General features: G+C 38.4%; 1 protein-coding gene and 1 pseudogene across 1 annotated transcript in view; one reads left to right on the forward strand and one right to left on the reverse strand.

Moving 5' to 3' along the window:
- Nucleotides 1-22442, reverse strand: part of TXNDC16 (thioredoxin domain containing 16) — a 108863-nt gene that overhangs the window by 48685 nt on the left and 37736 nt on the right. The window contains 5 exon segments of the mRNA XM_007445955.1: nucleotides 319-378; nucleotides 1259-1402; nucleotides 5784-5907; nucleotides 10248-10308; nucleotides 10697-10863. Coding sequence (XP_007446017.1) covers nucleotides 319-378; nucleotides 1259-1402; nucleotides 5784-5907; nucleotides 10248-10308; nucleotides 10697-10863 — 556 coding nt within the window.
- On the forward strand, nucleotides 8171-9279 carry LOC103069587 (adiponectin receptor protein 1 pseudogene; annotated as a pseudogene).

Below are 22442 nucleotides of genomic sequence, written 5' to 3' on the forward strand. Positions count from 1 at the left end.
ATATATAGTATTTAGTATATATTTAATAATATTTAACAGTAACTGGCACAGAGTAGGCACTCAATAAATGTTTGCTGAATAACTGAATTCAGCCAAAAAGATTACTGGATTAACTATGTAGCTACAAGACAGTTTTATGAAGACAAAGTGAATGCTTCTGAGAATTCTGAAACTCATGGTTCATTAACTTATTAACCTTGGAGACACAAACATAATAACCTGAATTTTTACATGGGTTTCTACATCTTTAGCATGACACAGTTATACAAATAGCTATGGCTCAAAATCAGGAAAATAAGCATGCATACCACAGTATACCTTTCAACTTAATTGCCACATCGATATAGGACTGCAGAAATGCCATGGATACTGCTTGCCCTACATTAAAATAAAAAATTAAACAGATATTACAATGTACATATCTCTATAGCAGTGGTCCCCAACCTTTTTGGCACCAGGGACCGGTTTCGTGGAAGACAATTTTTCCATGGACTGGAGGGTGAGGGGATGGTTTCGGGATGATTCAAGCACACTACATTTATTGTGCACTTTATTTCCCTTATTATTACATTGTAATATATAATGAAATAATTATACGACTCACCACAATGCTGACAGGAAGCAGAGCTCAGGCAGTAATGCGAGCAATGGGGAGCGGCTATAAATACAGATGAAGCTTCGCTGGCTTGCCTGCTGCTCACCTCCTGCTGTGTGGCCCGGTTCCTAACAGGCCACAGACCAGTACCCGTCCGTGGCCCGGGGGTTGGGGACCCCTGCTCTAAAGCATCCATACTTATATATAACAAAACATATAGATTTATGGGGTTTCCCCAAATTGTTATTTATTAGTAAGAAATATCCTAGTATGCAGTAGTCAATATTGTCCAAACATTTAAGAGGGTTTCTACGTTCATACTGCAAGGAGTATACTTGAACAGCTATTGTTTGAGGATAAAAGCAATATAGTGCCTATAAATCTATAATAACTGTTAATCAGTTGTTAGCTTGAATAACAATAATTTTTCTAAATTAGTAAGCTTAACATCTAGTTTAATCATTAACCTTCAATTTGTAAGTCAGATATATATCATCAGTTTTACAACCCCAGAATCAGCTAGAAGTAAATATTTCAAAGTGTGGAACATATGAAAATTATATCACTTTAAAATGTGCAATAATAGAATGCAAAAATAAAATCTGCCTACTTTAAATGCCCTAATATGCAATATAGTAGTCACCTCTAAAGGCTCATACTCACAACCAGCATAGAAAAGCACTATGCTGTCAGAAGCTGTTACTGTCGCATTAAATGTCTCTTCTGTTAGTTCCACTGTGAGTTCCAAAGGTAACTGTCTCTTCCTGTCTCTGTAAACAGTTTCTGCCACTTCATCATCTTGAACATCTAAAATGTTTGAATAGGAATTAATATAAATGTATAATTTAAAAAATTTAAGCTCTTCTCCCAGGCAAGCATGTGAAAATTTGGTATTTTATAAAAACTTCTGAATTCATACAATCTTAATATTTAAAATGCATGATATTTAGAAAACTTTCCAGTTGTCTGGCTTCCTATCTTAAATGACTCTCAGATGCTTCCAGACCCAGAAATTGTCAAGTTTTAGTCAAGTCCAAAAGGCGTTAAACTTGTCAAGAAATAATATGAATATTGCTCTTTTATTTCTAATCAACATATTAATTTATAAGCCAAAAAAGTCCTACCATACATATTTGACAGTGTTTCTTTAGCTTCTACTACATGCCAAGCGCTGTGACAGACACTAAGGAAAGTGGTAAACAAAGCAGACATAGTCCCTGACCACATAGAGCCTCTATCTATGGAAAAGTCAGTCAATAAACTGATCACTAAATAAATATATAACTATAAATGTGATCAGTTTAAGAGGAAAGGTAAAATACACAGTGAGAGATTTTAACAGGGAGATTTAGATTGGGAGATCCAAAGTCCACCAGATAGAGAATCAATAAAAGGATGTTTTAGGCAAAGGGAAAACACATGCAAAGCTCTGAGAAATAAGAGCTAAGCATATTCTAGGTACTGAGGGAAGGCAAATTTGACTAAAACAGGATGGCCTGAAGAAATAACACGAGCAAACTCTAGGCTAGACAGTAGCTGGATTATAAGAGGCCATATAAGCCAAGAATTTTGGATTTTATTCTAAGTGTATTGAGTTAAGGGTGGATTCTGAATATGTAGAAAACTTTCATTAACCACAATATATAGAAATATTGAATCATTATGGTGTACAACTAAAACTAACATGTTACATGTCAATTAAATCTTAAAAAAAAAAACTTTTCATTAAGATACAGATAGACCCATCCACCCACCCATTCATCCATCCATCAAAGTATGTGGTAAAAAAATAAAAAACACATTATGAATTCACAAATATCCTATTGGAATTTATATAGATTGTATGATAACACTGGAGGGACATCTAACTTGATAAGAGAGACAAGCTTCCTAGAAGAGTTGACACAAGCTAAACATTAAAAGAAAAATAAAACTTAGGCAGGCAGTAGAGGCATATGGAGTAAAAGGAACAGCATGTACAAAGCAACAGTGGCATGAAAAATCATGATGAAGTTGAAATCTGAACACTGACTCTCTGATATTAAGAATTATTGCTGGGCTTCCCTGGTGGCGCAGTGCTTGAGAGTCCGCCTGCCGATGCAGGAGACGCGGGTATAAACTCGAGATTACTGACACACATCTTGTATCTCTTCATACATACGTTTGCTTACTTGTGTTTTAAATAAAGGAACCTGAACATTTGAATGCATGAGCTTGTATTTGGACAAGAAGGATCTGTTTAAATCTTCCTCAAAGTTGCATTGCATAAAATGGCCCCCAAAAACAAAAGAAAAAAAAAAAAAAAAAAAAAAAAAGAATTATTGCTAACTTTGTAGATGTAGTAATAGCATTAATTATGTTAATTTTAAAAGGAGAATCCTTATATTTCTGAAATACACAGGGAAATATTTATGGATGAATTTGTATGTTTGGAATTTGCTGCAAAATAATAAAGGGAGGGCAGTGATTGGAATAGGATTAGCCATAAACTGATGGTGGCTGGGCGAGGCCAGGTAATGGGTACCTGGAGATTTGTTCTGTTATGCTGTCTACTTTATGGTAAGTTTATAATTCTCTGTAACAGCATATTAAAAAGAAAGGAAGGGAGGAAGTGAGAAAGGCAATGCATTCAGAAAACTAAATTATAATTTTCCATATGATTGCTAATACTATAAAATAAAATACTAGGTCTGGATTTCAGTACCATATTGGCAATTTTTAGCTGTGCAACTCTAGTCAATTATATAACTCTGTGTCTCAATATTCAAACCTGTAAAACATAAGAGTTCGACTATTAATTTTAAGGTACTTTTAAATACCACATTCTATGACACTAAAAGTTATGTCCTCAATATCAAAATTAATAAAGGCCAATTTTCTCATTTACTGTATTTTTTTCTTATTATTCATGTATTTTCATTTTCCTGCCAGTCTATTCTTATTTCCCAATCCATCCTTTCTTCTCTTATCTTGTCCAAACACACCTCCTTCTTGCTTCCCCATTCTCTTAATAAGCCACCCTCATTTATAAATTTATAATTTATAAATTTATTCCTCAGCTCAAACTTTCACCAATTCATGTATACACACACACACACACACACACACACACACACACTCTCTTTAGCCACACATATTTGTTATTTTTTTTCATACTCTCCTTTTGGAGACCTCAGTCCATTTAATTCTGATTCATCTTGTGCCCATTTCCTTTGAAGGACATTTTTCTTTATATTCCGCTCTTACATGGTAACAAACTCTTTCCAAACCCTCATCCATGTCTCATATAAATGGGAATGAAATGAAAATGAGAGGGAAACTGTGTATATGGGCACGACATCAAACTATATTATGGGTCAGTATGGATTACAAACATAGGAAGTTAAGACCAAAAAAAAAAAAAAAAACCCCAAAAAACAAAACCAAACCAAAAATTCCACTACAAAGCAAAAAAAGAAAGCTGCAAAAGAAACACGAGAACTGGGCTGAGGAGAGAAGATAGGGGAGAGTTAGAAGAAAAGAGAAGGCAGCACCAGAGGGCAAACTAAAGCCAGAGAATCAGGAAGTAAAACGGGACATGGCAACAATGAAATTTTGAAACAGGCAACTACCACTGAGGACAGGAATCTTATTAAACTGACGGATGATTTCTCTGACTCTGAAGAATATATGAACCATGATAGGAATAAAGCAGGGAGCAAGAGAGCAGAACACAGATCTGCCTATACAATGACGGTGCTATGGAGAAGAACTCTGGCTTAAATCACGAGCATTCTAACCTCAAGAGAAGCCACCACAATGAGAAACCCGCGCACTGCAATGAAGAGTAGCTCCCACTCGCCACAACTAGAGAAAGCCCGCACACAGCAATGAAGACCCAACACAGCCAAAAATAAATTAATTAATTAATTTTAAAAAAGTATTTACTAAATGGGACTCATGATAATAGTACTATATAAAAATTCAAGTATTTACTAAATGGGGTACAAGAATGCACAAGACATAATCCCTGCCTTAGAAATTTTATAGACCAATAGAGAAGAGAGAAAAGTAAATAAGCAATTTCAGAATAGGACTGATGTTATAAAAGAAGTACTAGGAATGATAATGATCATAAGTACTTAAGATTTCAAGTCAGAATGCTCCACATGCCATTTGTGTGACATTGGGCAGATCACTTAACTGAGCTAAAACACAGATTTTTTCCTCTACAAAACGAAGGTGACCTCGCTAACTCAGAGGACAGCTATCAAAGTAAATAATGTGTGGGAAATAGCCTTGAAAACTATAGAATACTTCAAAAATGTAAGCAATAAGAGCAATAAAAAGAAAAACAGAAATAACATGTTAAAAAGAATTATTAAAATGTAACACATATATATGGAATTTAAGGAAAAAAAATGTCATGAAGAACCTAGGGGTAAGATAGGAATAAAGACACAGACCTACTAGAGAATGGACTTGAGGATGTGGGGAGGGGGAAGGGTAAGCTGGGACAAAGCGAGAGAGAGGCATGGACATATATACACTACCAAACGTAAGGTAGATAGCTAGTGGGAAGCAGCCGCATAGCACAGGGAGATCAGCTCGGTGCTTTGTGACCGCCTGGAGGGGTGGGATAGGGAGGGTGGGAGGGAAGGAGACGCAAGAGGGAAGAGATATGGGAACATATGTATATATATAACTGATTCATTTTGTTGTGAAGCAGAAACTAACACACCATTGTAAAGTAATTATACTCCAATAAAGATGTTAAAAAAAATGTTATCAAAATTTACTCCCTATACTGCTAACAGTTGGATTCAGTTACAACTACAAATACAACTATATTTATCAGAATTTCATATCCTAATAGGAATAATAAAAATAAAATATCATACTGTGGCTCCTGGGTCCTTTTTAAACACGGAGTAGACTAGTAGGGCTGAAAGAACTTATGTGGAGGATAAAGGCACACTTGTGGAAAGCTAGAAGCCTGACATGTAACAATGAAAGGTATCGCACTAAACAAAACAGAGCATCCTTATATCTCTACACCTCATCAACTTGCTAAAATGAAATTCAAAATTAATTTCTTCAGGCCTCTTCACATTCTTGAATGTGACAGTTAATTCACTGAAATTTCACTGACCTTAAGGATGCTGAGCATAAATGTGAGGGCAGCATGATCATCAAAAAAACATATTACCCATGTCTGGACCTTCAATGTCATTGTCTTCATCTTCGTGCATTTCCTCAATGTGCATATTACTTTCCACACGGGATACGATTAAATCAATGTTATTTAACACCAAAAATTCCACTGGCACTCCCTAGAAATACATTAATTTTAAAAGATATGACTAAAATATAACAAAGCATTTTAATATAAAAATGTTTTACTTGTTTGATACTAAAATGAAATGAAACTAAACCTCTGAACTTCAATTTTAATATATTTTTTTAAAAAGGTAAATTAACTCCACGATCACTATTAAAAGCATCCAAAGTATATGTTATAGAAAGACAGTGTGCGCTACTGAAAAAGAGAGCAAAAAAGAACTGAAAGTCTCGCTTGCTTCTTGTCACAATCACATTACACTGACATCTGAAGCATTTTACATATAACAGTAAGTCCTACCTCAATACAATTGAGGTATAAAAATATATACAATTTTATTGCAAACAGAGACAAAATTATTTTGTATTCTACAGAAATATTCAAAATAATACTTCATCTAAAAAAATTCCACTAAAAAGTTTAATTGCCTGTTTAGCCATAAACATAAAAATACTATCTGCCCCTAGGTATTTTAAGAATACCAAATTCTATTCCACTGAAATTATTCCATTAAAATTTCTTTCACTAAGCCTCAACCAAAACATTTTTAAACCATGAAATTTTAGGCCACTGGATTATTTTAGTAAATTATCCCTGCTGCAACCTCATGATAAAACTTGAAGGGATGAGGAGTTGCTTCTTATGGATGAGCAAAGAAAGTGGTTTCTTGAGATGGAATCCACTCCTGGTGAAGATGCTGTGAAGACTGTTGAAACGACAACAAAGGATTGAGAATATTACAAAAACTAAGTTGATAAAGCAGCAGCAGGGTCTGAGAGGATTGATTCCAATTGTGAAAGACGTTCTACTCTGGGTAAAATTCTACCAAGCAGCATTGCTCTGTAGCATACTACAGAGAAATCATTCAGGAAAGGAAGAGTCGATCAACGGGGCAAACTTCACTGTCGTCTGATCTTAAGAAACTGCCGCAGCCACTGCCCTGGTCGGCCAGCATCCACATCAACATCAAGGCAGGACCCTCCACAAGCAAAAAGATTACAACTCACTGAAGGCTCAGATGATGGTTAGCATTTTTTAGCAATAAGGAATTTTTTAATTAAGGCATATACATTGTTTTTTTAGACATAATGCTATGGCATACTTACTAGACTACAGTATAGTGTATATATAACTTTTATATGCACTGGGACAACAGCATGAACTTTAATTCTTCTACAAAACCTATTTCCCGATAACAAATTAAGTAATTTCCTACTTAGGGGTCTTTACCTAATAGTAAAAAAGAAATAGCTTCAGAAAGTATTCTTTCCATTACCTGGTCAAAAAGCAAAGCATGCTAGCCCCACAGTGTACACATTTGAACAATACTACAGTTCTCAAAGTATTTTCCTATTTGGCCTTATAAAACTTCTTGTAAGTTAGAAGGGGAGGTTTTATGACTATTGCATACATGAGAAATCTGAGCTTGAAAAAGTTAATTCAGTTATATCTGGACCCAGAACCAGCAGGAACACAATCCAAGTCTTCTGACTCTTTAGCCCAGTATTCCTATCATAGACTTATACAAGGGAATTTAAGTTTAAACTGTCTGGCAGTTCATAAACATATCAATAATTTTTTAGCATATGTATATAATATTTACAAGATGTTCAGAATTAAAGAGTTCTTAATTAAGAACAATTTAAGGAAAAAGGGACATTAACAGAAATTTACAAAGGAAATACAAATGACCTAACTAGTCAAAGTTATCAAAGACATGCAAATTAATACTGAAACTTTTTTTGTGTATAGAAATGATTTTTTTTTTTTTTTAAGATTACTGTTCAGTACTGGCAAAGATGTATGAGAAACAAGAAATTCCAAACCCTGCTGATAAAAGTATAACCCTTCTGGAGGGAAATTTGACAATGCATTTTAAAAGTCTTAAAAATTCCCATTTCCTTTAATAAAACTTACTTCCAGAAATTTAGCAAAAGGAAAGAATCAGTGATGTCCAAAACAGTGTACAAAGGCAGGCATCACAGCACAATAGCAAGTAATGAAATATAACTGTACATGAAAAACAGGATATATAGCATGATCCTAAATTTCTTTACAATATACATATAGGCAGAAGATTCGTGCCGCGGCCACAGGCCGCCTCCAGTGCCGCGGGATGTAGCGCAGGGCCCGCGGCCCCGAGCAGAGCCCGCCACCCGCCTGTCTTCCATCACAGGGAACTCTTTGCTCCCTGGGCCCGAGAGACCCCACCCTTTCCCCAAGCTGAAGCCACAGGGCATTGAGGTACCAGCCAGATGTCTTCTCACAAAGGACCTGTGGTGGCCCAGGGCAGTGGGGCTCCTGCCAGGAACAGGGAGGCTGACACAGCGGAGCTGGCTGAGCTGAGCCCCCTGCTAGGGGAGCTAGGCAAGCAGGGCATCGCCAGCCCAACCAAAGCTGAAGAAGAGCGGGCATGCCCAGTGCCTCAGGAAGAGGAGGAGATGGGGTGGGTGCTGACACTTCCCCTGCAAGCCCCCCATGCCATGGAGAAGATGGAGGAGTTTGTGCATAAGGTCTGGGAGAGGCGCTGGAGGGTAATCCCGCACGACGTGCTCCCCGACTGGCTGAAGGACAACGACTACCTGCTGCACGGCCACAGGCCGCCCATGCTCTCCTTCTGGGCCTGCTTCAAGAGCATCTTCCGCATCCACACGGAGACACGCGACATCTGGACCCACCTGCTTGGTTTTGTGCTGTTTCTCTTTCTGGGAATCCTGACCATGCTCAGACCAAACACGTACTTCATGAACCCCCTCCAGGAGAAGGTGGTGTTCGCGATGTTCTTCCTGAGGAGAACCTCAGCTTCTCCTGGCTCTTTCATATCTATTATCACTCAGAGAAGGTCTCTCGGACCTTTTCCCAACTGGATTATTCAGGGATTGCCCTGCTGATTACAGGGAGCTTTGTCCCCTGGCTCTGTTACTCCTTCTACTGCTCCCCACAGCCACGGCTCATCTACCTCTCCAGCGTGGGCACCTCTGCCATCATTGTGGCACAGTGGCACCAGTTTGCCACTCCTAAGCACCGGTACACAAGAGCAGGGGTGTTCCTGGGGCTTGGCTTGAGTGGCATCGTGCCCATCATGCACTTTACAATCACGGAGGGCTTCGTCAAGGCCACCATGGTGGGCCAGATGGGCTGGTTCTTCCTCGTGGCTGTGATGTACATCATCAGAGCTGGCCTTTATGCCGCACGGATTCCCGAGTGCTTCTTCCCTGGAAAATCTGACATATGGTTCTAGTCTCGTCAGATCTTCCACGTCCTGGTGGTGGCAGCTGCCTTCGTCCACTTCTACGGGGTCTCCAACTTTCAGGAGTTCCGATATGGCCTGGAAGGGGGCTGTACTGACGACTCCCTCCTCTGAGCCGCCCTGCAAGGGCGCAGGAGGAACTTCCCAAGTGCTTTTAAAATAACTTCTTTGCTGAAGTGAGAGCAAGGGTCTGAGTTGTCTGTTTCTAGAAGAAACCTCTTAGAGAATTCAGTACCAACCGACCTTCAGCCCATTTCACACTCACCGGGCAATAAACTCTCCGTTCCCTCGCTGAGAGCAGTGGGGATGGGCAGACGTGGCCGCGTCACCACTGAGCCGCGCCCTCCTCAGTAAGGCAACTACTGTCCCCTCACAGAGATGGGGCTTTGAAACTCATGTTGAGATTTTACGCCCCCTCCAACCATTCTGGGGAAAAATGATGGACTGGGACTCTTCAGAAATTCTGTTTCTAGAAAAAACTGTCCCTCCCTCACCCCTGTCTTGATTTTGTAACCTGGCTTATAACAGGCCATCCGTTTTTGTAGTACACTTTTGAAAAACAATGATAAACTCGTCCATCTTTTTAGGGCCTGGACCTGCTCACACAGTAGGAAGAACAAAGCCACCAACTTTTACACAGCCCGGCTAATCATGGAAGTGTGTCCAGGCTTCAGATAACTTGAGTTTTAATTTTTTTCTTGGCAGAGTAATGTAAAATTAAAGTGGGGAAAGATATTTAATATTTAATACTAAGCTTTAAAAAGAAACCTCCTATCATTGCTATGTATCTTGATGCAAAGACTATGATGATAATAAAAGAGTACAGAAGACACTTGGCATTCAAAAAAAATTAATAAAGAATACATATATATTTAAATAAACACACACACACACACACACACACACACACACACACACACAGAGACAGAGCAACAGATGAAAAAAAACACACCAAAATGTTAACAGCAATTATCTTTGAATAGTGGCAATTCACAGAATTTTCCTATAATAAGTGTATGTTACTTTAGGACCACGTGTATTAAATAAGCAGACACTGTAGACCAATATATAAAATGACTAACCTCTTCCGCTCTTTTGAAGACCACATTAGCATTCTGAGGAATGTCCACTTCCAAAGAGTCCCTTTTTCAAAATGGAAATAAATGTTTTATGTTGTTAATCTCAAGAATAATAGTCATCCAGGATGTCAATCTAAAATAGAGCTGTAAGTTCTTATACTAAAAAATGTTTATGAAGAAAGATTACAATTTAGTGAGTCTGAGAAATTTTACACATAAATACAGATCAGATTTTCTACCCTCTGTCTTAATCTACAGCTTCATTTAGCAAAGTTTAAAGGTCTAAACATTAATCAAGCTGATAATTAAAGACTTTAGCTCGGCAACTGGTTTTAACTATATTAGAGTCCATTAGAGATCTGATTTTATTTATAGGTGAACAGATTGCCATATAAGAAAAATATTAGTGTTCTGCTAAATACAGTATAGTGACTACTTTATATTTAAAATACCTTAACAGGAGCAGAACTCCTGCTTTTCCCAGAAGACGCCAAGCAACCCATTCTGCAGTTGTTCTATCAGCTTCATATGTAGCTTGTTGACTAACAATAAAAACCAGTGGTAATCCTAGTTGAAGATGAACAGTTGAAACTTGTTGAGGATCTTCAGCAACTTCAGTCTTCATTTAGAAAAAGAACAAAACGTCTTTACTATGTGATAATAATGTTCCAACATTTGGATTTAAACCCTGCTAACTCTTATCAATAAAGACGAGTGAAAAAACAAGTCTGTGAAATAAATCCATTAACGTTAACAGAAATGGTCTCATGATTTTCTAAGTTTAATGCTCCCAGTGTACCTGTATAGTTTAAGCATTATGAAACTAACAAATTTTACAAGGAGTTAAACAGAAATTTACAACCATAAAGAATAAGGATATTATAAAGAAACAAACAAAAAAAACAATAAAAAAACCTGTGGTACTGATAAAGAGATAGATAGATATTTGAAACAAAACAGAACAGACAACTAAGGAACAAATACTTCCACATAAGAATTTAACATATAATGACATATTACAGAACAATGAGGAACATCTGAATTGACATCAGCTTGAATATACACATCTAATTTCACCCCCTCCAGAAATCAGCTACAGCAGTAGGATTTTTCAAAAGAGATAAACATACATATGTGAAGAAAGGAAAAGAGAAAAGGCAGCAAAATTTTGGAAGCTGGAGAACAAAACCCTAAAGCTAAGAGAAAAAAAGCTAAGAGACAATTTCACTTTAACTGCAGAATCCTAAAATTGCTCAGGAACTGTCACTGCCTGGCGTCTCTGGAACTGGGAGAGAAATATTGGAATGGGAATGGCAGGAAGGCTCCAAAATAAGGAGGAATCGGTAAAATCTTTGGGGAAGCATTAGATCCCTAGATTCCCCTCCCCAGCTCCATGAACTTAGGTCCCTCCCTCACACCAGAAGAAATCTGGCCGGACTGCAGGAACAGCTGAGAGTGGGAATACCATACCCAAAGCAGAAGGATTGAGTACCCAAATGCTGAGACTCCTTTTAGCCCTTTCCCACTGTTTCCAGTATGCTAGCAGCCAGACTTCTGTACACCAGCAGAAAACCGGAAGTTCCTTTTCAGGGGACCTTGAGCAACCACAAGAAAAAGTCTAAAGCTACTGACATTGAGGTTCACCAGAAAGCAGCCCAGATCCAATCACCCTATGGAGCTCAGAGTTAACAAGTGTGATCTACAGCCTCAGAATTTCCAATCAGCTTTTTTAGTTTCAGATTCTAAATCATGAACAAGGAGTAACAAGCATCTAAGGAAAGCCCCTAACATGAAAGACGGAGACCAGAAAAACAAGTAACGTGGAGGAAACAGACTATTCAGAAGAAGGTTCAGAAAACCACCACTGATAAGCTCAAAAGGATGGGAAGATAGACTATCCATAAAGAAATGAAAAATAAAGTTGAATAAATCTGCCAGAAAGTATAGCAAAAGACCAATGGATAATAGAAGAGATGAAACTGAGGGACTAGTTCAAGAGGTCCAACATTCAAATAGGAGTCCCAGAAAGAGAGAAGGGAGAAAACAGAAGGGAAGAAATCATCACTGAAATACACACACATTTCCCACAGCTGAAGAAGCATGAGCTGCCAGATTGAAAGAGCCCACTGTGTAACCAGCATAGTGGATAAAAGCAGATACACGGGAAGATGCATTCTTGTAAATTTTCTAATTATTGAGGGTTTTTTAAATCATAAAAGTGTTCACAGAGAAATCTATATTTACCTATGGTAAGCAGAATTCTAAGATGGTCCCCAAGATTCCTGGTGTAGACATTTTGTATAATCCTAATTCCTTGAGGGTGGGTGATACTTATAGCAGTCATTCCCTTGATTAGGTCACACCATGTAAGACTGTCATAGCACAAAGGAGTGAGATTTGTCTGCTGGCTTTGAGGGAGAAAACTGCAATTTTTTGAGGGGGCCACGTGGTCAGGACCTGAGAACAGCCTGTTGGAGGTAAGAGCAACACCGGCCAACAGCCAGCGAGAAGGTGGGAACCTCAGTGCTACAACAACACAGAGCTGAATCACGCCAAAACCTGAATGGGTATAACAGCCTGAAGGAGTAGAAAAGCCTGTTTTTTTCTTTGTGTATTTGGAGAACTATGAGAAATTTAGTATTAAAAAAGTAAAGGGGGAACAGACAGTAAGGCTAGAGATCTGGCAAGGGGCCAAATCATTAAAAACTATATATATCCTCCTAAGAAGGTAGGGCTTTATTCTGTAAATAACTGGAAGCCAGTTAGGAACTGCAAAAATTATGGTAACAAGATCATATATGTGTATTTAAAATATATCACTCTGTTTAAAAAAAAAAAAAGAAAAGGGCTTCCCTGGTGGCGCAGTGGTTGAGAGTCTACCTGCCAATGCAGGGGACACGGGTTCGTGCCCCGGTCCGGGAAGATTGCACGTGCCGCAGAGCAGCTGGGCCCGTGAGCCATGGCCACTGAGCCTGCGCGTCCAGAGCCTGTGCTCCGCAACGGGAGAGGCCACAACAGTGAGAGGCCTGCGTACCTCAAGAAACAAAAACAAAAAAAACAGAAAAAAGAAAAAAGGGATTTCCCTGGTGGTCCAGTGGTTAAGACTCTGGGGAACTAAGATCCCACATGCCATGTGGCCAAAAAAACCCAAAGAACAGAAACAAAAAAACATATACTAAAAACCAATGAATCCTACAATTTAAATGGGTGAATTCAATGATATGTGAACTATAGCTCAATAAAGATGTTTTATAAATAAATAAATAAATAAATAAAATAAAACATATCACTCTGCAAGCAACAGAAAGCATAAACTTAAAGAGAGTGAAGTACAGGAATACAATACAGACCAGATCAGTTGTTATTGCTAAAATAGTACACGAGAGAGAGGGAGAACCTGGATTAAAGCACTGGCTGTTAGGATTTAGATATTTAAGATCTAAAATTAGATGCAGAGAGATGTAGGAGTTGAGAATGGTTTTCCAGGTTTCTGCCATGAATGACTGGACAATAAATTAACCAAGAGAATGGAGCAAGAACAGATGGTAAAGGATAACACATTAATGCTGGACATGTAGAGCTTAGGAGAAAGACATCTACTTAGTAGTTAAATATATGGGACAGGAACTCTGAAGAAACACTGGACCTGAAAATTCAAATCTGAGAATCAGTGTAGTTAATGCCATAGAAACAGATGAGGGTGTGTTCCAAGCATCTATCACTGTGTATGTAGCAAAGCACGCCAACACCTGATGGCTTAAAGTAACAAGAATCATTTATTTTGCCCATATGTCTGCAAGCTCATCTCTGGTCCACATTGCATTAGTGGGGCATTTCGACTGGAGGGTGAAGGTTCCACTTTAAAGATGGCTCATTCACTGGCTAGCAAGCTGTTGCTGACTATTATGAGCTCAGCCAGAACCGTGGGCTGCAGACCTCAATTCCTCTTCACATGACTTCTCCTCAGGCTTAATTTCACGGAAAAGTAGCTGGGTTTTAAGAATGAGCAATCAAAGACAGCAAGGTAGAAGCACATGGCATTTTATGACACATAGCCTAAGAAGCCACATATCATCATTTCAGCCTTATTCTACTGGTCAAGGCAGTCATAAAGGCTCAATCATGTTCAAGGAGAGAAGACATAGACTCTACCGCTGGACAAGCACATTGATAATGTCACATGATAAGAAGAGTTTATGAGATGGGAGAGTTGTTATTACCATCTTTGGAAAATTTAATCAAAGTCTGATAGGATGAGGCTTTGCGGGGCTTGGAGAGAGAAGTGAGTATATTTTGCAAGTGGGACAGATATGAATTGTTGTAGTCAATGGTCTACTCTCTGGCTACAATTTCCACCCCTATCACATGCAAATAACACTTCTCTCCAAGATTTCCAAGACTCGTCCCATCAGACTTTGAGACCAATGCAAACTCTAAGATCTCAACATCTACATTCAGGTCTAGTGTGGTCTCTTGGATATAGCTCCTTGAGAACTGTTCCTGTCAATTTGAAGAAATGAATGAGTTATTTTTCCCCATTCTCAATAGACAATGATGGAACAGGCAAAAGATAACCACTATATACATTACTGTTTGAAAGGGAAGAAAGCAGAAGCATAAAATGGTCATTAGTGTGTAGGGATTCTGAAGCCCATTCAGGCATATGGGCCAGTTCCTTGATTAGGGCTCAGTCCTACTCCCTAAGGGTTTGTTCTCTGAGGCTCTGGGTTACATATTTGGGCTCTTGGCCTGCCCTCCAACTCATCCTTTCTTGCTTACAAAAAAAGGAGCCTGTGTTTGCAGCTGAGCAGATTTCTAAGTCATTTCCTGTCCATAGAGTATGGGGAGTCTAAAGACTTCTTTTCATTTTGTGCTGTTTCTGTCCCTTTCCATACAAGCTGGTATACTTCTTCTAAAATCCCGTAGTTCCTTAATTATAAAGTTACAATCCATTCCATTAGACAAAAGACAACATTACAAATGTCCTCGATAGGTAGAAAAAGTAATAGAGTAGTACCAAGAAGATTGCTAATAGTACCATAAAAATTACTAATAAGTTTATATATCTATAAAAATATGTATATTTTTAAAATTATAAATTAGTATAAAATATACAAAAGTGACAGAAGCACTCTTGCACCAGGGGTGAGATTACAACTTAGAAATTTTCAGAAAACGATATAAGAAAATGAAGGACTATAAGAGACTGCTATGAACTATTATACACCAACAAATTAGATAAACTAGAAGAAACTGATAAACTCCTAGATATATACACCTACCAAGACTGAATCAAGGACTTCCCTGGTGGTGCAGTGGTTAAGACTCCATGCTCCCACTGCAGGGGGCACAGGTTTGACCCCTGGTTGGGGAACTAAGATCCCATATGCCACACAGCATGGCCAAAAAAAAGACTGAGTCAAGAAGAAATAGAAACTCTGAACATATAACTAGTAAGGAGAGACTGAATCAGCAATCAAAAATCTCCTAACATAGTAAACTGCAGGCAGAGATGACTTCACTGTAGAATTCTATCACACATTTCAAAAGAATTAATGCCAATCTTTCTCCAACTCTTCCAAAAAAATGAAGAGGAGGGAACACTTCCAAACTTATTGTATGAGGCCAACATTACTCTCATACCAAAACCAGACAAAGATACTATAAGAAAAGAAGACTACAGACCAATATCCCTGATGAAAACTCACGCAAATATCCTCAATAAAATACTAATAAAATGAATTCAACAGCACTTTAAAAGGATTAAACACCATGACCAAGAGGGATTGATTCCTGGGATGTAGGGATGGTTCAACATATGAAAATCAGGATTGGTTCCAGATAGCAGAGTAGAAGGACTCTCACTCCCTCTTGCAAGAACACCAGAATCACAACTAACTGCTGAACAATCATCGACAGGAAGACACTGGAACTCACCAAAAAAGACACCCCACATACAGAGACAAAGGAGAAGCCACAGTGAGATGGTCGGAGGGGCACAATCACAATAAAATCAAATCCCATAACTGCTGTGTGGGTGACTCACAAACTGGAGAACACTTATACCACAGAAGGCCACCCACTAGAGTGAAGGTTCTGAGCCCCACGTCAGGCTTCCCAATCTGGGGGTCCAGCAACGAAAGGAGGAATTCCTAGAGAATCAGACTTTGAAGGCTAACAGGATTTGATTGCAGGACTTTGACAGGACTGGGGGAAACAGAGACTCTACTCTTGGAGGGGACACACAAAGTAGTGTGTGCATCAGGACCCAGGGGAAGGAGCAGTGACCCCATAGGAGACTGAATAAGATCTACCTGCTAGTGTTGGAGGGTCTCTTGCATAGGCGGGGGTGGCTGTGTCTCACCATGAGGACAAGGACACTGGCAGCAGAAGCTCTGGGAATTACTCCTTGGCGTAAGAACTCCCAGAGTCCGCCATTAGCCCCAACAAAGAGCCCGGGTAGGCTCCAGAGTTGGGTCGCCTCAGGCCAAACAACCAACAAGGAGGGAACCCAGCCCCACCCATCAGCAGAGAAGTGGATTAAGTTTTACTAAGCTCTGCCCACCAAAGCAACAGCCAGCTCCACCCACCACCAGTCCCTCCCATCAGGAAAATTGCACAAGCCTCTTAGATAGCCTTATCCACCAGAGAGCAGACAGCAGAAGCAAGAAGAACTACAATCCTGCAGCCTGTGGAACAAAAACCACATTCACAGATAGACAAGATGAAAAGGCAGAGGGCTATGTACCAGATGAAGGAACAAGATAAAACCCCAGGAAAACAACTAAATGTAGTGCATATAGTCAACCTTCCAGAAAAAGAATTCAGAATAATAGTGAAGATGATCCAGGACCTCGAAAAAATAATGGAGGCAAATATTGAGACGATGCAAGAAATGTTTAACAAAGACCTAGAAGAATTAAAGAACAAATAAACAGAGATGAACAACACAATAACTGAAATGAAAAATACGCTAGAAGGAATAAATAGCAGAATAAATGAGGCAGAAGAAAGGATAAGTGACCTGGAAGACAAAATGGTGGAATTCACTGCTGCAGAACACAATAAAAAAAAAGAATGAAAAGAAATGAAGACAGCCTAAGAGACTTCTGGGAAAACATTAAACGCAACAACATTCACATTACAGAGGCTCCAGAAGGGGAAGAGTGAGAGAAAGGACCCGAGAAAATATTTGAAGGGATTATATTCAAAAACTTCGCTAACATGGGAAAGGAAATTGACACCCAAGTCCAGAAAGCGAAGAGAGTCCCATCCAGGATAAACCCAAGGAGAAACACGACGCAACACATAGGAATCAAATTGGCAAAAATTAAAGACAAAGAAAAATTATAGAAAGCAACAAGCGAAAAATGACAAATAACATACAAGGGAACTCCCATAAGGTTAACAACTGATTTCTCAGCAGAAACTCTACAAGCCAGAAGGGAGTGGAATGATATACTTAAAGTGATGAAAGGGAAGAACCTAGAGCCAAGATTACTCTGCCTGGCAAGGATCTCATTCAGATTCGAAGGAGAAATCAAAAGCTTTACAGACAAGCAAAAGCTAAGAGAATTCAGCACCACCAAACCAGCTCTACAACATATGCTAAAGGAACTCCTATAAGTGGGAAACACAAGAGAAGAAAAGGACCTACAAAAACAAACCCAAAACAATTAAGGAAATGGTCATAGGAACATACATATCAATAATTACCTTAAATGTGAAGGGATTAAATGCTCCAACCAAAAGACACAGGATTGCTGAATGGACACAAAAACAAGACCCATATTTATGCTGTCTACAACAGACCCAGGTCAGACCTAGGGACACATTCAGACTGAAAGTGAGGTGATGGAAAAAGATATTCCATGCAAATGGAAATCAAAAGAAAGCTGGGGTAGCAATACTCATATCAGATAAAATAGACTTTAAAATAAAGAATGTTACAAGAGACAAGGAAGGACACTACATAATGATCAAGGGATCAATCCAAGAAGAAGATATAACAATTGGAAATATATATGCACCCAACATAGGAGCACCTCAATGCATAAGGCAACTGCTAACAGCTACAAAAGAGGAAATCAACAGTAACACAATAATTGTGGGGGACTTTAACACCTGACTTACACCAATGGACAGATCATCCAAACAGAAAATTAATAAGGAAACAGAAGCTTTAAATGAAACAATAGACCAGATAGACTTAATTGATATATATAGGACATTCCATCCAAAAAGAGCAGATTACACTTTTTTCTCGAGTGCGCACGGAACATTCTCCAGGATAGATCACATCTTGGGTCACAAATCAAGCCTCAGGAAATTTAAGAAAATTGAAATCATATCAAGCATCTTTCCTGACCACAACACTATGAGATTAGGAATAAATTACAGGGAAGAAAACGTAAAAAACACAAACACATGGAGGCTAAACAATACGTTACTAAATAACCAACAGATCACTGAAGAAATTAAAGAGGAAATCAAAAAATACCTACAGACAAATGATAATGAAAACGACAATCCAAAACCTATGAGATGCAGCAAAAGCAGTTCTAAGAGGGAAGTTTATAGCTATACAAGCCTACCTCAAGAAACAAGAAAAATCTCACATAAACAATCTAACCTTACACCTAAAGGAACTAGAGAAAGAAGAACAAACAAAACCCAAAGTTAGCAGAAGGAAAGAAATCATAAAGATCAGAGCAGAAATAAATGAAATAGAAACAAAGAAAACAATAGCAAAGATCAATAAAACTAAAAGCTGGTTCTTTGAGAAGATAAACAAAATTGATAAACCATTAGCCAGACTCATCAAGAAAAAGAGGGAGAGCTCTCAAATCAATAAAATTAGAAATGAAAAAAGAGAAGTTACAACAGACACTGCAGAAATACAAAGCATCCTAAGAGACAACTACAAGAAACTATATGCCAATAAAATGGACAACCTGGAAGAAATGGACAAATTCTTAGAAAGGTATAACCTTCCAAGACTGAACAAGGAAGAAATAGAAAATATGAAGTAATGAAATTGAAACTGTGATTAAAAACCTTCCAACAAACAAAAGCCCAGGACCAGATGGTTTCACAGATGAATTCTATCAAACATTTAGAGAATAGCTAACACCCATCTTTCTCAAACTCTTCCAAAAAACTGCAGAGGAAGGAACACTCCCAAACTCATTCTACGAGGCCACCATCACCCTGATACGAAAACCAAAGATACTACCAAAAATGAAAATTACAGTCCAATATCACTGATGAATAGATGCAAAAATCCTCAACAAAATACTAGCAAACAGAATCCAACAACACATTAAAAGGATCATACACCATGATCAAGTGGGATTTATCCCAGGGATGCAAGCATTCTTCAATATACGCAAATCATTCAATGTGATACACCATATTAACAAATTGAAGAATAAAAACCATATGATCGTCTCAATAGATGCAGAAAAAGCTTCTGACAAAATTCAACACCCATTTATCATAAAAATTCTCCAGAAAGTGGGCATAGAGGGAACCTACCTCAACATAATGAAGGCCATATATGACAAACCCACAGCAAACATCACTCTCAATGGTGAAAAACTGAAAACATTTCCTCTAAGATCAGGAACAAGACAAGGATGTCCACTCTCGCCACTATTATTCAACATAGTTTTGGAAGTCCTAGCCACAGCAATCAGAGAAGAAAAAGAAATAAAAGGAATACAAATTGGAAAAGAAGAAATAAAGCTCTCACTGTTTGCAGATGACATGATACTATACATAGAGAATTGTATACATAGAGAATCCTAAAGATACCACCAGAAAACTACTAGAGCTAATCAATGAATTTGGTAGAGTTTCAGGATACAAAATTAATGCACAGAAATCTCTGGCATTCCTACACACTAATGAAAAATCTGAAAGAGAAATTATGGAAACACTCCCATTTACTACTGCAACAGAAAGAATAAAATATCTAGGAATAAACCTATCTAGGGAGACAAAAGACCTGTATGTAGAAAACTATAAGACACTGTTGAAAGAAATTAAAGATGATACCAACAGATGGAGAGATATACCATGTTCTTGGATTGGAAGAATCAATATTGTGAAAATGACTATACTACCCAAAGCAATCTACAGATTCAATGCAATCCCTATCAAATTACCAATGGCCTTTTTTTTTACAGAACTAGAACAAACAATCTTAAAATTTGTATGGAGACACAAAAGACCCCAAATAGCCAAAGCAGTCTTGAGGGAAAAAAATGGAGCTGGAGGAATCAGACTCCCGGACTTCAGACTATACTACAAAGCTACAGTATTCAACGTAATATGGAACTGGCACAAAAAGAAATATAGATCAATGGAACAGGATAGAAAGCCCAAAGATAAACCCATGCTCCTACGGTCAACTAATCTATGACAAAGGAGGCAAGGATATACAATAGAGAAAAGACAGCCTCTTCAATAAGTGGTGCTGGGAAAACTGGACAGCTACATGAAAAAGAATGAAATTAGAACACTCCATAACACCATACACAAAAATAAACTCAAAATGGATTAGAGATGTAAATGTAAGACCGGACACTATAAAACTCTTAGAGGAAAACATAGGAGGAACATTCTTTGACATAAATCACAGCAAGATCTTCTTTGATCCACCTCCTAGAGTAATGGAAATAAAAACAAAAATAAACAAATGGGACCTAATGAAACTTAAAAGCTTTTGCAAACAAGACAAAAAGACAACCCTCAAAATGGGAAAAAATATTTGCAAGCGAATCAATGGACAAAGGATTAATCTCCAAAATATATAAACAGCTCATGCAGCTCAGTATTAAAAAAACAAAGAACCCAATCCAAAAATGGGCAGAAGACCTAAATAGACATTTCTCCAAAGAGGACATACAGCTGGCCAAGAAGCACATGAAAAGCTGCTCAACATCACTAATTATTGGAGAAATGCAAATCAAAACTACAATGAGGTATCACCTCACACCAGTTAGAATGGGCATCATCAGAATATCTACAAACAACAAATGCTGGAGGGGGTGTGGTGAAAAGGGAACCCTATTGCACTGTTGGTGGGAATGTAAACTGATACAGCCACTATGGAGAACAGTATGGAGGTTCCTTAAAAACTAAAAAGAGAATTACCATATGACCCAGCAATCCCACTACTGGGCATATACCCAGAGAAAACCGTAATTCAAAAAGACACACGCGGGCTTCCCTGGTGGCGCAGTGGTTGAGAGTCCGCCTGCCGATGCAGGCGACACGGGTTCGTGCCCTGGTCCAGGAAGATCCTACATGCCACGGAGCAGCTAGGCCCATGAGCCATGGCTGCTGAGCCTGCGCGTCCGGAGCCTGCGCGTCTGGAGCCTGTGCTCCTTAACAGGAGAGGTCACAACAGTGACACATGCACCCCAATGTCATTGCAGCATTATTTACAGTAGCCAGGTCATGGAAGCAACCTAAATGTCCACTGATAGACAAATGGATAAAGAAGATGTGGTACATATATACAATGGAATATTACTCAGCCATAAAAAGGAATGAAATTGGGTCATTTGTAGAGACATGGATGGACCTACAGACTGTGAAGTGAAGTGAAGTAAGTCAGAAAGACAAAAACAAATATCGTATATTAACACATATATGTGGAACCTAGAAAAATGGTACAGATGCACCAGTTTGCAAGGCAGAAATAGAGACACGGATGTAGAGAACAAACTTATGAACACCAACGGGGGAAAATGGCGGGGGGCGGGGGTGGTGGTGGTGGTGGTGTGATGAACTGAGTGATTGGGATTGACATGTATACACTGATGTGTATAAAATGGATGACTAATAAGAACATGCTGTATAAAAAAATAAATAAAAGAAAATTCCAAAAAAAAAAAAGAAACCTCTTAAAGAAATTGAAAATAGAGGAAATACCTAAATTTTAGTTTTGATTGCTATTCAAATGTAAACATTTTCCATCAATAGCTAATTTTCTATGTGGATGTATGTAGTATCTTTGCCCTATTTTGATATTATATTCTTACTGTAGTAAAATAATTATGTACACATGTAATAAAAAATATGAAAATCAATAAATGTAATACACCTTATTAACATAACAATGGTCAAAAATCACATAATCATTTCAATTGATGCAGAAAAAGCACTTGACAAAATTCAACACTCTTT

This window comes from Lipotes vexillifer, unplaced genomic scaffold, assembly GCF_000442215.2.
Source record: "Lipotes vexillifer unplaced genomic scaffold, Lipotes_vexillifer_v1.1 scaffold43, whole genome shotgun sequence".
In the NCBI taxonomy this organism is placed as follows: Eukaryota; Metazoa; Chordata; class Mammalia; order Artiodactyla; family Lipotidae; genus Lipotes; species Lipotes vexillifer.